Source organism: Gopherus evgoodei, chromosome 1, assembly GCF_007399415.2.
Source record: "Gopherus evgoodei ecotype Sinaloan lineage chromosome 1, rGopEvg1_v1.p, whole genome shotgun sequence".
NCBI classification, from domain to species: domain Eukaryota; kingdom Metazoa; phylum Chordata; order Testudines; family Testudinidae; genus Gopherus; species Gopherus evgoodei.
In genome coordinates this window covers 152,476,051-152,491,219 of record NC_044322.1, presented here as the reverse complement: position 1 = coordinate 152,491,219, position 15,169 = coordinate 152,476,051, and the positions used below count along the sequence as shown (strand labels likewise).

The 15,169-nt window shown below is 42.6% G+C and overlaps 1 protein-coding gene across 1 annotated transcript in view; it reads left to right on the top strand.

Moving 5' to 3' along the window:
- CFAP47 (cilia and flagella associated protein 47) overlaps positions 1-15,169 on the top strand; it is a 681,124-nt gene that overhangs the window by 95,720 nt on the left and 570,235 nt on the right. Inside the window, 1 exon segment of the mRNA XM_030575652.1 lies at positions 141-300. Coding sequence (XP_030431512.1) covers positions 141-300 — 160 coding nt within the window.

The window sequence follows — 15,169 nt, the reverse complement described above, 5'->3', positions numbered from 1 at the left end:
TCTTTGTAGATAAAAAGTACAACATAAAATAGTAACTTGTTTTCAACAGGAAAAGCTTAATATTTAGTGATGTGAAAAATAACATAATGCTTATCGCATTCTGTCATCTTGCATCCTTGTTTACCTACAACTGTTTACAGAAATTTGACCTGAAGAATATCTCAAGGCAATCGGTGACATGGCAATTAGATCTTCATGGTGCAGGAAAAGCCATAGAAGATGGCATTTTTAAATTTAGTCTGCGTGCTGGAGTTCTTGATCCAGGACAAAAAACTAGTATCACCGTAGGCTTCTGCCCATGTAAGTATTTTTGTGAACTTGTCAACTTTTATATAAATGTTTGCTAAAACTAATGTTCGTTCAAGACTCCATTTCCGGAGGTGTATTTAAATCTTTCACTGTGAATCAGCACATTTTCTGTGCTGAAATACATTTGAAGAGCTAATGTGCTCACATAGCCAACTTTGGTAAAAACTGAAATAAAACTGTAAACAGCCCTTTTCTTGAACTCCTAAGTTACATAGGTTGAAGCCAGGAAGATAGGAAATGGTACTTTTATCTTTAAACTATCTAGTGCAGGAGTTCTCAAACTGGGGGTTGTGACCTCTCTGGGGGTCGTGAGGTTATTACATGGGGGGTTGTGAGCTGTCAGCCTCTATACCAAACCCCGCTTTGCCTCCACATTTATAATGGTATTCAATATATTTTAAAGTGTTTTTAATTTATAAGGGGGATCGCACTCAGAGGCTTGCTATGTGAAAGGGGTCACCAGTACAACAGTTTGAGAACTACTGATCTAGTACAACAGGTTCTGGGATTATGCCAATGGAAAAAACCCCTGTTGAAGCTCAGAGAACTAAGAGTGCTGCAGTCTGGACAACTCAGGAATAGGAAATTGCTTGAAACATTTCTTCTGTCTGTATAGGATAGGATACCTGAGGCCTTTTCTTGGGGAAAGCCTAAGGGGATGAGAATAGATTCAAATTAATGGGTTCCTTTGTGAATTTGAGGGACACTGATTTCAGGCATTCATCTCACTCTAGAGCAGTGTCTGAATGAGGCTCATTAGGTGAGTGTGGAAGAAGCTTGTTCTGTGGATAAAATAATTCCTACACTCGTCTGTGATGTCAGTCCTGCACCTTTAATGAGTTTATTTTAAGTGAAGTAAAAAATTAAAACTCTCTGTGGACTGAGGAGAATTTGGTGTGTGTGTGTGTTTGTATTTTTTTTTCTAACTAGCCATAATATAGAAATAAAATGCAGTTTATCATTTTAGAAGACTTAAGTTTGGGACATTCATATATTTTTGAACAGTCTTAATTGATTTAGTCAAGTAGATTTTGTGTATAAAAAGCTAAAACATATCCCTACAAAAATTCAGGAGGAGACTCTCTGAAGATTATACTCACTTGGAAACCCTAGAACAGGAAGTAATTACTATGACAGAAATTGCAATCACGTGTAATACTTTTGGGGGCCATATTGCATTAAGTTTATGTTTCATTGTGGGCCAAGGACTCTCTGTGTATGTGTGTGTGGGGGGGTAATTAAAATGCATCACCCTATGTTGTAAACGCCTCCAGAGAGATTTCACCCCCTGCGGAGGCTTCCCTATATTGGTTAAACCTGGGTCTTCCAAAGACCAACAGACAAGGAAAGGGCTTTTTGATATAAAAAGGCTGCATTTAAGGCCTTTTTGCTGATCCAGCAAATAGACAGGGCTTTCTGTCCAAAAGGGGCCCCAACCTTTGCAGAAGGGTTGGAAAGACTTTGGCCTCCAGGGCCTCAGGAGTCTGTTAGGTCATCTCTGGTAAGTTTATAGCCTGTGTACAGGAACTTTTATTGTTTTTATGTTTACTCTGTAATGCTTTTGCCTTAAGAATAAAGGTGCTTGATTAGGAAGAGCTGTGTGGTTACTTGTGTGTGCTGGCAACACACACTGTTCTTAGCCCTTTTGGGGGTATCGTACTATAAACCAAGAAATTATGCAGCCTTAACACACCCATCAGGAGAGAGTGAGATGTGGGTTTCTACCCAAGAGAGGTGATGTCTGGGAGTCAAACACCTTAAATGGGCCCATGGAGGGACCTAGGGAAACTAGGAACCACGGAGGGAGAAGACAGATGCATTTGCCTTGGAACTGTGACAGTTACACTGCTGGAAAAAATATGGAACTGAACTTGTAATCTGAAGTAAACAAGGGAAAGTATTGTAGTCTAGTTGCATCTTTTTACCAAATAGGTTAAGGGCTTCAGGCTGATTCTATATATTACATTGAGAAGACTGTGTTATGTTCTACTCTGTGCACATACGTACATCTATTCTCATGTAAGACCACAATTTACTTACAGAAATATAAATTCTTCTTTGAGTGTTGGTCCCTGTGTGAATTCCGAATGAGGGTGTGCACGTGCGCCATGTGCCAGAGCCGGAACTGTTGCTAGTAGTGTCTGTTGACACGGGCATGCATCATGCATTGGCCATGCAGTGTGTCTGAGGCTTTATGAGGCTCTGTGGGTCGATGCTGCTGCAGTTCCCTCTTCCCGCCGCGTGGCCACAGTTGGAACCCTGTTGCTCTGTGTTCTTAGTCACCGTATATAGCTCTTATTCACTGTATATAGTTCTTCTTGTTTTTAGTTAGTTAGTTGTCCATTCTTCGTCCATAGTTAGTTCGGTTGTTTGTTTGGACTTTTGCCTTTGGGGGCTTCTCTACCCTCCCTGTCCCGGGGATTATGTCCCATCAACCTGGTTTTAAAAAACTGCGCCTCATGCCCTTGCTCCTTCTCAGTAAACAATGGGCACACCCTCTGCCTGTATTATCTCGGTGAAGCCAACATAGTTTCCCTGTGCTCCATTTGTTGCTTCTTTCTATAGCAGACCCGAGCAGCTCGTAAGCTTCGGCTCTGAAATTTCTTAATGGTGGAGGCAATGCGCCCATGTGTGCAGCAAGACCTGGCACTGACAGAACCACTGCAGCGATGTCTGGGACAGACAGTGAGCGCCTCACCCATGTGGCACCATTTGCACTGATGAAACCTCACCGTATGCACAAGAAGCATGGGAATAAGGGTAGATCCCTGACAGAGACCACCTCAAAGAGCAGCATTTCCTCTCTGAGCCGGGACTGTTCAGGCGAGAAGTTGCACACTACAGCTGATGGTCTGACTTCAACTTCAGCACCAGGTTCAAACAAAGTATGAACAGAGCATCCTCTGAATGCCTCTGCTTTCTGCTGGCCTCATCTATGCAGGCACAGGGACCCTTTACTTTTGCTTCTGGCTCCATCAACTCCGCTGGGATTCTTGGGTTCGGTGCACCTGGTCACACACACTACAGGCTGCTCATCACCTCTCACGCTGAGGGCGGAGTGTATGTTACCTGTATCCCACACTGCACATCTCCTACCCAAACGGCCACCCAACAGCATGAGCCCTTGGACATTCCAGTCCCATTGGCACTGACGGTCCCAACCGCCCTGCTGGAACCACCCATTTCAATCGCTGCTTCATCATCACTGGACAATGCCCTTATCCCATCTTCCCTTTCCCCACTGGATGACCACTTGCAGTCTGTCCCTATTTTTTCACATGGCTACTGTTCTCAGCCTCCCAGTGGAGGATGTTCAGGACCCCCAAGATCAATTTCTGGACGTTTTTCAACCCCAGGGATACACCCGCACAGCCTTGCCCATATACTCTGCCATATTGAAACTGGCCCAGACAGTGTGGCACACACCAGCCTCTTGTGCCCCTACACCATAATGAGCAGAATGCCACTATTTTGTTCCCTCCGAGGGCACAGATTTTCTCTTCACTCACCGGCTGCCAAATTCTCTAGTAATCAGTACTGCTACTGAATGTGCCTGCCGGCAGCACTTCAAATCTGCATCCCCAGATTGCAATGCAAAGAAACTGGACATGCTGGGTAGAAAAGTTTATTCGTTCGTGGAATTACAATTCCCTATTGCCAGCTACTAGGCTATTCTGGCCAAATAAAACTTCTGCTTCTATTCTAAGTTTGCAGAATTCCAGGATTCTTTCTTCTGACTGATAGCAAGACATCCAATGCATGCTGGATGAGGGCAAACTGGTGGCCAAATTCACGCTCCAGGCTGCAGTAGAATCTGCAGATGCTGCCTCTCGCTCCTTAGCATCCCAGGTTGTCCTTCATTGCAACTCATGGCTCCAATCCAGTGTTCTTCCTAAAGAAGTCTAGATGATGCTGGAAGACCTTCCCTTTGACAGCAATAAACTGTTTAGTGATAAGACGGATGAGTCCCTTCATTCCCTTAAGGACACTCGTGCCACTCAGCGCTCCCTGGGCATCTATACCCCAGCCTCCACCTGTTCACAACAGCATCCACCCTTATGCCCATATCCTTGAACCACCTGTCAACCATACCCCCAGTGACCCTTTGAAGCACCTTGCCATTGCTCCCACTCCCAATGGCCCCGACACACTTCTTCAGCCACATGGGCTGCCTCAGCTTCCCATCGTTTTGACTCTCACATCAAGAACCGTGAACTACCACAATCCTTCTGGTCATACCACATGTCATATTCGGGGGCTGCCTTTAACTCTTCACCCACAATTGGAGCTTGATCACCTCTGACCGCTAGATACTGGACATCATCCGTCAAGGATACCTGATCAAATTCCTTTCCTTTTCCCCTGCACCACCTACCTGGGGGCTGCTCCTCAGCCCCTTCCCAAAACTATTTTCTCAGCAAAGCTATCGCCCTTCTCCACAAAGGTGACATAGAACTTGTGCTGCACTGCCACTGTAGCCGTGGCTTCTATTCCCCCATGCCCTCATTCCGAAAAAAGGGGGTAGTCTATGCCCCACCCTGAACATTGCCTACTTAAACAAATTCATCTGCAATTTTTGCTTCTGGATGATCACCCTCCCTTTCCCATGGAGCCTGGTTCATGGCTCTCGATATGAAAGATGCACAATACCCATTACCAATTCTGTGTCCCCCCTTTTGAGATCGTATTTATGAAGGTGTTGCGGTTGTGGAAGCCCACATGCGCTGACTGGGCCACACCTTATTTCCTTATGTGGATTACTGGCTTCTGGTGACACCCTCTCACTCCCGCCTCCTGACCAGCATATGCACCCTGCACATTCCGCTACACAAATTAGGAGTCTGCATCAACAAAGAAAAATCCATCCTCATCTCTACCCGCACACTTACCTTTATGGGAGCACGTTTGGACTCGGTGACAGCCAGAGCCTTTCTCCCGAGGGACCGCTTTGCTATTCTTGTTTCCCTTAGTACCATGCTCTGACATGGTGCACACAAGCATGTCTGCCAGTGCCGCTCCCATTTAGAACACATGGCTGCCTGCACTGCTGTTACACTACATGCTTGTCTCCATATGCATTGCCTCCAACATTGGCTCCACACAGTCTATGAGCCACAGTTAGATCCACTCACCAAGATGCTGGTCTTCCTCTCCTGGTGGTGCAACGCATCCACAGTCCTAGTGGGCATGCACTCCTCACTCACTGCCACCCTCACCACAGATGCATCCTTAGTGGGCTGGGGTGCCCACCTTGACAGCTGCACAGTTCAGGGTCTCTGGTTCACAAGAGAAGCATGGATGCATATCAGTATCCTTGAGCTCCAAGCAGTTCATCTGTCCTGCCAAGCCTTTCTGGACTTTCTCCACTCCTGCCATGTACAAATACTGTTAGACAACATGATGGCAGTCGTCCATAGAAACAAACAGGACAGTGCCAGGTCCCCCTCTCTGTGCACGGAATCCATCCATCTGATGGAACTGGTGCCTCCAACATCAAATCACCCTGCAGGCAGCATACCTCCCAGGCACCAGCAACACACTGACAAACTCAGCCGTTCTTTCTATGCCAACCGCAAGTGGAAGTTCCACAATCGCACTCACCAATCTCTCCCCTACCAATGAGGCACGCATCACTGTGACTTCTTTGCGATGCTACAGAACAGCAAACTATCACTGTGCTGCTCCTGGAGGCCTGGGCCTGGTCTCTCAGGGCAGTTTCCTTCTTGTTCCATGGATTGCACGTCTACTCAATGCCTTCTGCCAATTCCCCTCCTCCCCGAGATCCTACACAAAATACAACAAGGACTGGGCCATGGTGATCCTTATAGCTCCCTCCTGGTCTCGCCAATACTGTTACACTGATCTTTCACCTCTCTGCTCGCCCCTTCCCCTTCCCAACATTCCGAATCATCTGATGCAGGACCGCAATCACCTGCAACATGCCGACACACACCCCCTTCATTTCATGGCTTGGTATTTGGTTGAAGATCTTGTGTAGACCAAACCTGCTCTACACCCATCTGCAACATCCTCACTAATATCAGAGGACATTCCACTCACATGTGTTATTCCTGCCAAATGGCATTGCTTCACGGCCTGGATGAGTCCTCATAACTTTCCTACCAACTCTATCTCCATTCCTACTCTCCTAAACTACCTTCTCCATCTCCGCCAATCAGGCCTAGCACACTCTTCCAACTAAATTCACCTAGCTACTCTCAGTGCCTTCCTTCCTCCCTCCTGTGGATGGCTCTTCCATCTTCATGCATCCAAAGACCTCTAGATTTCCTCAATGTTCTTCCTCCTGTGCGACAGCCCATCTCAGCTTGGAACTTCAACCTAGTGTCCTCTCTGCCCTCACCAAACCTCCTTTCAAGCCTCGTCCACCTCTCTATGAAGGTTATCTTCCTGATGACTCCACACAGGCTCATGCCATCATGTCCGTCTTCCTAGCAGACGTACCTTGGCAGGACATATGCCAGGCAGCGACCTGGTCTTCTGTCCATACCTTCTCCATTCATTATGCCATTGCTCCCCCCATGATGACAGATGCCGCCATCGGTCATGCTGTCGTACACAATTGATCTTTCCAAGAGCCCTCGCGTCTGCCTCCTCCTGAATACTGCTCACTACTCTCCCACATTTGGAATCCACATAGGGATATGTAGTCCCTATCCTGCTCTCCCCCTCTGCTCCGGGCTCCTCTGCTGCTGAGTAAGAAGGAACTGGAGCAGCATTGACCCGTGCAGCCTCTTAAAGCCTCAGATGTGCCATGTGGCTGACACATGACACACATGCAGGTCAGTGGATACTGTTATCAACAGTTCCCGCTCTGGCGCATGGCACACCTCTGCATTCACGTTTTGGGATCCAGATGGGGACAACACATTTCAAAGAATCTCCAGTTATAGTAAGTAACTTTCTCTTACATTTGATTGTCACTTTGAGTAAACAGCTGCTAGCTTTGGGGCTGGAGTTGCTTCATGTGTTCAAAGTGTTTATTTTTTTCTGATGTGTAGCTATACCAGTGCAAGGTAGATGATTTTTAATCTTCTTGGAGGGTGAGACTAGGTAGAAGCAGCAGACATGGAAGGTAATTTTACCTGCTGAATGTTGGAGAGATTAATCTCCTTTTCTTTGACTTATCTTTTTAAAGAAACCTGACAAGAAATATGCTAAGACCCAATGTTTTGTAGTGGAGACTGAGAAGAAGGGGCAATGGAAATGGGGGAGGATGGAAAATAAAAAGTTGGTGTGGTTATTGCCTTTTAGTGCTTTCAAACATTCTGTATGTGGTTTAGCAATTGCGAGTCTGTATCTATTTTACAGATTTTCTCCTTTCTGAGCCATCTACTTTTCATTATGTGTCCTGTTCTCTGTTGTCATTAAATAACAGAAAAATCACAAAATAGAGGGCTGTAACTGTACTTCCTGAAGAGGCAGTTTTAATACACATACATTGAGAGATTATCTATATCTACACTAATGAATGATGATGATAAAATAATCAGCCCAAGACTACAATACAAAACATAGAAGTTTTCATTTGTTTTTCATTCTGAGAAAAATGTTATTTTATGGCCTTATCCCATGGTGGTGTATTTCTAGACTGAGAGGGGAAAATAGGTTAACAGAGAGAGAGAATTTGAATGACTGTTGAACTGGCATGTGATTAGATCAGCAAGGGATGATGAAGACAGTATTATTCTTGCTAAAATAAGCTCAAATAAATTGAAGAGAAGAATATTTACAAATATAAGGCAGTTCTTCCCAAGATGTGACCTTTGAATGATTGGTAGACTACAAAGGGGTGACTGGACATGCATTTCTTTCTTTCCTGATGGTTTCCATTGCTACATTTCATTAAGGACTGTTATGTAATATTAGGAAAGCAATTAGATCACATAAGCAATTGTCATAAAAGCTTCAAGGGTATCATGACCGTGAATGCAAGCAGAGGTCAATCACAAGATAATCTCTCCATTAATATATGATCTATGCTATGAAAAAGCCACCTGTATAAAATAGTATGTTATGAAGACTACTAAGCCAGCTAATAACCTGCAAATACAAAACAATATTGTGAGTTAGTGAGTAAAGTGTGTGTGTGAAATATACTGTATCTATTCATGCATAGTCAGCAAGGATTATTGATCAGCACTTTTTTTAATTGAAAGTTATTTGTTGCATTTTACTATGTGCAAGTCTTACATTTACATGAGCAATAAAAGCATTCTAAAATCAACTGATTTCATAATTCAATATTTTAAATATTATTCTACTATTTGTAGTCTGCCTGTGTATTGTGCCTTCTGTGAAACAATATTTAATCTTTCTTAAAATAGAATAATAAATACAGCAAAATCCACACAGAAGACTTTAATAGTCTATCAAGGAGCATGCTTTGCCTTTTACCTAAAAAGGTTTATTCTGTAGAATTTCAGCATGTTTGAGTGGACGAACTGATTAGCAAGCCCCAAATCTAAATTGCACTATTTGTTTCAACACACCACTGTGTTTGTAGTAGTAATAATAATAATACCTTGCTCTTATAGAGCACTTTTCCTCAGTAGATCTCAAGATAATACAAAATGAAGAGTTCCTGCCTGTGACAGGATGTCGCACTAAAGTATTTTATAGCACTAAATTTAACTTAAAGCTCACACATAAAAGGCTTGCACAAGGTGTGGTAATGTAACAGGTTTCCTTACTGTGACAGAAGTGGTTAAGTTCAACAGAGATGGTAAAGAACTGAATATATACCTACCTGAAATGATCCTATATTACTGTATAATCCCTAATGCATTAACGAATGCATGAAAGGGATAAAATATGTTACAGTATCATGTCACCCTTGGTAATAATTGTAATTCTTCAAAGAAACGTAAGTTTCAATGGATCCATGCTTTTGGTTTTCATGACTGAGTCATGAGAGTCACAAACTGCTGAGCTTCTGTTCATCTGCAAATTTGACACCATCAACTCAGGATTAAACAAAGACTGTGAATGGCTAGCCAACTACAAAAACAGTTTCTCCTCCCTTGGTGTTCAGACCTCAACTGCTAGAAGAGGGCCTCATCCTCCCTGATTGAACTAACCTCGTTATCTCTAGCCTGATTGTTGCTTGCATATTTATACCTGCCTCTGGAAATTTCCACCACATGCATCTAACAAAGTGGGTATTCACCCACGAAAGCTCATGCTCCAATATGTCTGTTAGTCTATAAGGTGCAACAGGACTCTTCTGCTTTTACAGATCCAAACTAACACGGCTACCCCTCTGATACTTGACAATTGGATTAGCAAGTTTTAAAGAATTTAGAACCCGTGGGAGGTTTGCTGATTGTATGACTGAAGGGTGCAGATGGATGTCACAGCCTCTAACTTCTAGTTCCTTTTTTCTGCTACAGCAGGAAGTTGAATAGCTGTACCCTCTAGCAGTTTTTATGGGGAAAATGATTGGTTTATTATTGATTTTTCTTTTTCTAGGGCATAGCCTTGAGACAAAACAACTTGATACTTCCCCTCCCCACCTCAGGAATATGTATATTTAATGTAATATGTTCTTTTTCTGTTGACATTCATTTCTGTTCAAGAGCCATATGCTGTAATTGTACAACATTTAATAAAAAGTCTACATTCATAAAATATTTAAAGTTGCAAAGCTAAGTGCTCAGAAATGATGAAACTACTTCTAGTGTTGCACATGAAACTTTAATTCTCCCTCTGTTAGAATACACATTATGACCATCTTTTTATTCCATTTGTACAGCACCTAGCATAGAGGTCCTGATCTGTGACTAGGACTCCTAGATGCTAGGTAATATAAATAACAAATAATAGAAATGAAAGAACAAATACGATGTAGTCATGTAACTGTATATTGTATTGTAATATATACACACAAAAGGCAGAATTAAGGTTGCACAGAATTGATCTCATTATTGAAGAATATTGTTATGCAATCTTCATGTTGTCATTTTCAAATTTTTGGTTGCTTATCTATTAAACCTTCATGTTTTCTGAGTATTGTTATTATGATGGAATATAATTTAATTGTTCAATTACTTTGTATCCATTTAAAATAGAAATGGAATATCAATAACAAAAAAAACAACCTCCTACCCCCTAAAACAACAACCTGTTCTAGCTAAGTCACGTGTCCTTCACTTAAACATCCAGTTGTTTGCTGCAGCTGTGCAGTGCTCAGTGCTATCCAGGAGAGTGCTCTGTGTTGGGTTGGTCCTCTGGTGCAAATTAGCTCAGCTGCTCTGAAAATGAGACCACTTCTACTTAGGGTCCTAAATACAAATTTAGGAGTGCAATTTTCAAATGGGCCTAAATTACCTGGGAGCACAAGTCCCTTTTGAAAAGCACATAGTAGGAGTCTAACTTTTAGGCTCAAAGATTGAAAAATTTGGCTGTACTATGGAATGGATTATTGGAAGTCCATGCTGATAGGCTGGAGGTGTTGGTTTGGGAGGAAAGTCTGATGGTATATTGTGAGAGAAGGTGAATGACTGTATTGCTGTGCTTTGAATGGGGTAAGAGGGTGGACAGGGGAAAGGTTGGCTGTCTATAGTAGAAATGAAAGAGGTTCATAGGCTGGTTTAAAGTAGAAGGAAGGAACTGTAGGGCATTGGGTTAGCCTAGCTTTAGATCAGCAGAGATTCAGAAGACATGGTGATTTGATTATGTGAGAAGAGGAGGGATTGGGAGTAAAATGCTTTTAATATGGCTTATTTTGCATTGATAGTGCATGGTTTAAAGTGGTCTTGCTTTCTTCCCACCACTCTTTGTGGGTGTCATAAACAGATAGTTAAGGGTTAATGTCTCTTTTACCTGTAAAGGGTTAACAAAGAGGGAACCTGAGACACCTGACTAGAGAACCAATCAGGAATCAAGAATCTTTCAAATCTCGGGGGAGGGAAGCCTTTGTTTTTTGGGTTTTGTTTTGTTCTCTCTAGGTCCTGAAAGGGACTAGACATACAACCAGGTTTCTTGCCCCCCTGCTACAGTCTCTTATATATTCAGAATAGTGAGTATTAAGTAGAAAAGGCGGTTATAGTCTTTTAATTGTTTTCTGTATTTGCAAATGTGTATTTTGCTGGAAGTATTTTAAATTGTATTTTTGCTGGGGGGAGGCTTCTCTCTAGTGTCTATAAGCTGAAAGACCCTGTAACTTTTACCACCTAAATTACAGAGACAACTTTTACTTTTTTTCTTCCTTTTTTTATTAAAAGTTTTGCTTTTTAAGACCTGTTTGATTTTTTCCCCTTGTTGAGGCTCAAGGGAATTGAGTCTGTACTTACCAGGGAATTGGTGGGAGGCAGGGAGAGGGGAAAGGTGGAATCCCTTTGTTTTAGATTCACGGAGCTTGAATCTGTCTCTCTCTCCAGGATAGCCCAGGGAGGGAAAGGCTGGGAGGGGGAGAGAAGAGGGAGAAAAAACCTGATTTCTCTGTGTTGTGATTCAAGAAGTTTGAATCATGGTGATCTCCTAGAGTACCCAGGGCAGGAAAGAACTGGGAGGAAGAAAGGAGAGGAGGGGAAATGGTTTATTCCCGTTTGTTGTGAGACTCAAGGAATTTGGGTCTTGGGGTCCCCAGGGAAGGTTTTTGGGGGGACCAGAGTGCCCCAAAACACTATATTTTTGGGTCGTGGCAGCTTATCAGATCTAAGCTGGTAATTAAGCTTAGAGGAATTCATGCTGGTACCCCATCTTTTAGACTCTAAGGTTCAGATTGGGGAATTATACCATGACAGGGGGCTAAAAACAGACGATAAGGAGGAATAATAATAATTTAGGCAGGTTTGCCAGACATCGTGAAATTTTCTTTTGACTGTTTGATCCTGTGCCATGATGATACATGTGAAGTTTTTGCATTTGTAAGTGATATTAAAGTACCATAAATTGATGCAATGACATGGTATTGAAGATGCAGGTATTGAATCATTCTGTCCCAACATTGTAACATGATACGGGTTTTTGAGTATCCTTCCCCTCCCCCAAGTCGAGTCTTAATGTAGACCCATAAAATCTGAAAGATGGCCCTATACAGTTACGTTGTTGTATGCACACACTTGAGGTGCTTTGTAAGGCCCCCAAACACATAAAATTCAGGTATTTCTGCATATTTTAAACTTAGAAACTCTTGCAACATTAATAGAACTTTAGTTTTTTCTTTGTAAATGGTATAATACTTAACCACCCATCTGGGTGTTTAGAAGCTCTGGGTCGTTAGACTGGGGAAATCCAGCTAGAGCCAAAGTCAAAATTCCTACTTCACCTGTTTGATTTGCACTGTTTAAGAACCAGACGGTTAGAGTTTAAATATCTGCAGGAGTGGACACAGCTGGATCTCGTGGGGAAAAAAATCATGGCCCAGCTAGCAGCTATAAAAGGAAGTAGCAGAAAGGAGTAACTAGGAGGGAGGGAAGCATGTACTCAAGCTGATAAAAAAAAAAAATTGTGGTATTCTGCTAAAACCTCCCAAGAAATGGAAAGGCTTTTAACGGGGACCCTGCAAAGTGAAGACTTTGTATTTTAACTTGTTTATAGCCAGGAAGGGATGTTCTGTACTGGGACCTACTGCTGTTGTTGGTGTGGGACTGCCTGGACTGCAACAACTTGCTTAACAGTGTTATCATTTACACTCTGTTTAAATTATAACTTCACTTTTTATTTTGGTACTGAAACTCTACAGACTTTCATCCTCAAGTCTGTAGCTGCTTTGAGGAAAGCAGCAGCTTACACTGAAGTGCTTCTGACTGTACCAGCAGAACCTTTGTAACTGGAAAGTGGAGCTGTGTTTAACTTTGTGCTTCTGGGGACTGAATCTTTTCTTGTTGGAGTTATTACTTTGAGAGGTTGAAGTCTTTTTTGTTCTCAATAGTTTTATGAAAATTTTTGATTCTGTTGAAGTTACGTCTAGTTCAAACCCAAAGGACACTTTTCAGCCAGCCACTGACACTTACAGGGCAGTAAAAAGACACTTACAGGGCAGTTAAAGCTGGTTCAGTGAAGACAGATGTTTTATTTAAAGCCATTAGACTTCAGCTGGCATTTTCAAAGGGGCACAAGGAAGTTAATTTCAATGGGATTTGTGATCCCAAGTCCCTTAGGCTCCTCTGAAAATCCCAGCCTAATGATGTTCTACTGTAGTTAAGGTAGTGTTATAAATACTATCAATGGGAACCGATTGTGCCTCGTTATAGTTGCATCTGACTTCTTGTTAGAGTGAATTTGAAACTGAATTTACCTTTGAATTTAAACTACACCAGAATCAATGCAACTGAAACTTCACATGCATATCGTTTTTGAGTTTTTGGGAACTTTAGGGCAATTAAGACAAAGTGCTTCATTGGCTATGAATTGTCCAGATTTGTTGTTCACTTTTAAAAGGATGTCCTAGTGCTTTTTTTTTAACCTCTCATGAAATGTTCATTTAAAAGTGCCTTGCTTTAAGTTTTAAGGGGGTTGTGAGTAGGACTGGAGAAGATACTTCAAGAGGTAAGCCTAAGAATTCAAAACACCCAGGTGTATGTGTAAACATAGATATATATTTAAAAATAACACCTATTTATGTTTTAAATGTGTGTAATATCCACCTTGGATTCATAATACATCTGTTTGCATGCTTTGCAAAGTTTGCATGACCCCACAAGTGGTGGCTGGGATAGAATGGCTGTCAAGAAACCACAACGGTTTGACCTCAGAAATGTAGATGAGGGAAAGCCACTTGGGACCACTTTTTCGCTATCCTTGTGTTAAGTAGATATATAAAAATCAATGGAACTATTTAAGGAATAAGGCTCTGGTATAGGTAAACATCCCTCTTCAGGAAAGTAAGGAGATCCATGCCAGTACACAGGTAAGTTCTCCCAAACAACCTTAATTATGACCCCATGATGCCCAAATGGAGAACCATCAGAAATTCAGAGACATGCTTAAAGAGGAAACTTTATAAATGGGCTTTTCCTGAAGCTGGTGACTGAAATAAATGTGTGGCTAAATCTTTTTGTTTGCAGTGGTAGTATTGAAGTGAAGTATATTTTTTTTTTGGTAGTTTGTTTCCCATTTTTGGTTCTGCAGGATCAGAAAGGAAACTCTCTCTAAAATTTCAGTAAGTGTTTCTGTGGTGCTGCCTTTAGGGTCTTTTCTTATGAATTAGGACAATTACTCTTCCTCCTCCCCACCCACGCCAGTATCTCCAGGATTAACAAGAGGAGAATTGCTTAATTCCATGGATTCCAACAGCTGTGGGCAAAATTAAGTGGACAAATTTGTAAACACTATGAAACATCCCCAAGGAAAACGCCCACATCACGTTGCAATTTGACTATGGATATGGCTACGCTTGCAGCTGTACAGTGCTGGGAGTTAAACCTGTCTTTGCACAGCTGAATAGGGAAAGCGCTGCAATCTGGCCACACTGACAGCTACCAGCGCACTGATGTGGCCACATCTGCAGCGGCATGGGGAGCAGTGCATTATGGGCAGTTATCCCAGCATTCAAGTGGCTGCAATGTGCTTTTCAAAAGGGAGGGTGAGGTGGAGTGTGACAGGGAGCATGCAGGAGAGAGAGGGTGGATTTTTGGAGCCGACACTATGTCAGCAGCTGCAAGTTCTGACCCCCTCCCCCACCCCTCTCTCGCTCACTGAAAGCAAATAGTCCTCTTTGTTTTTTTCCTCACAAACCAGATAAGCAGCCTCCCTGAAACAGACCCCTCCCTGCCTCCCTCCCCCACGCCCTGCTGCTTCTCTCCTCAAGCCCCCTCTCTTCAAGCAAACTCTAGCTGTGGGTGTTCCAAAGGGAGCTCATTCACAGCAAACAGGAGCTGTGTTCACAACAAAACAA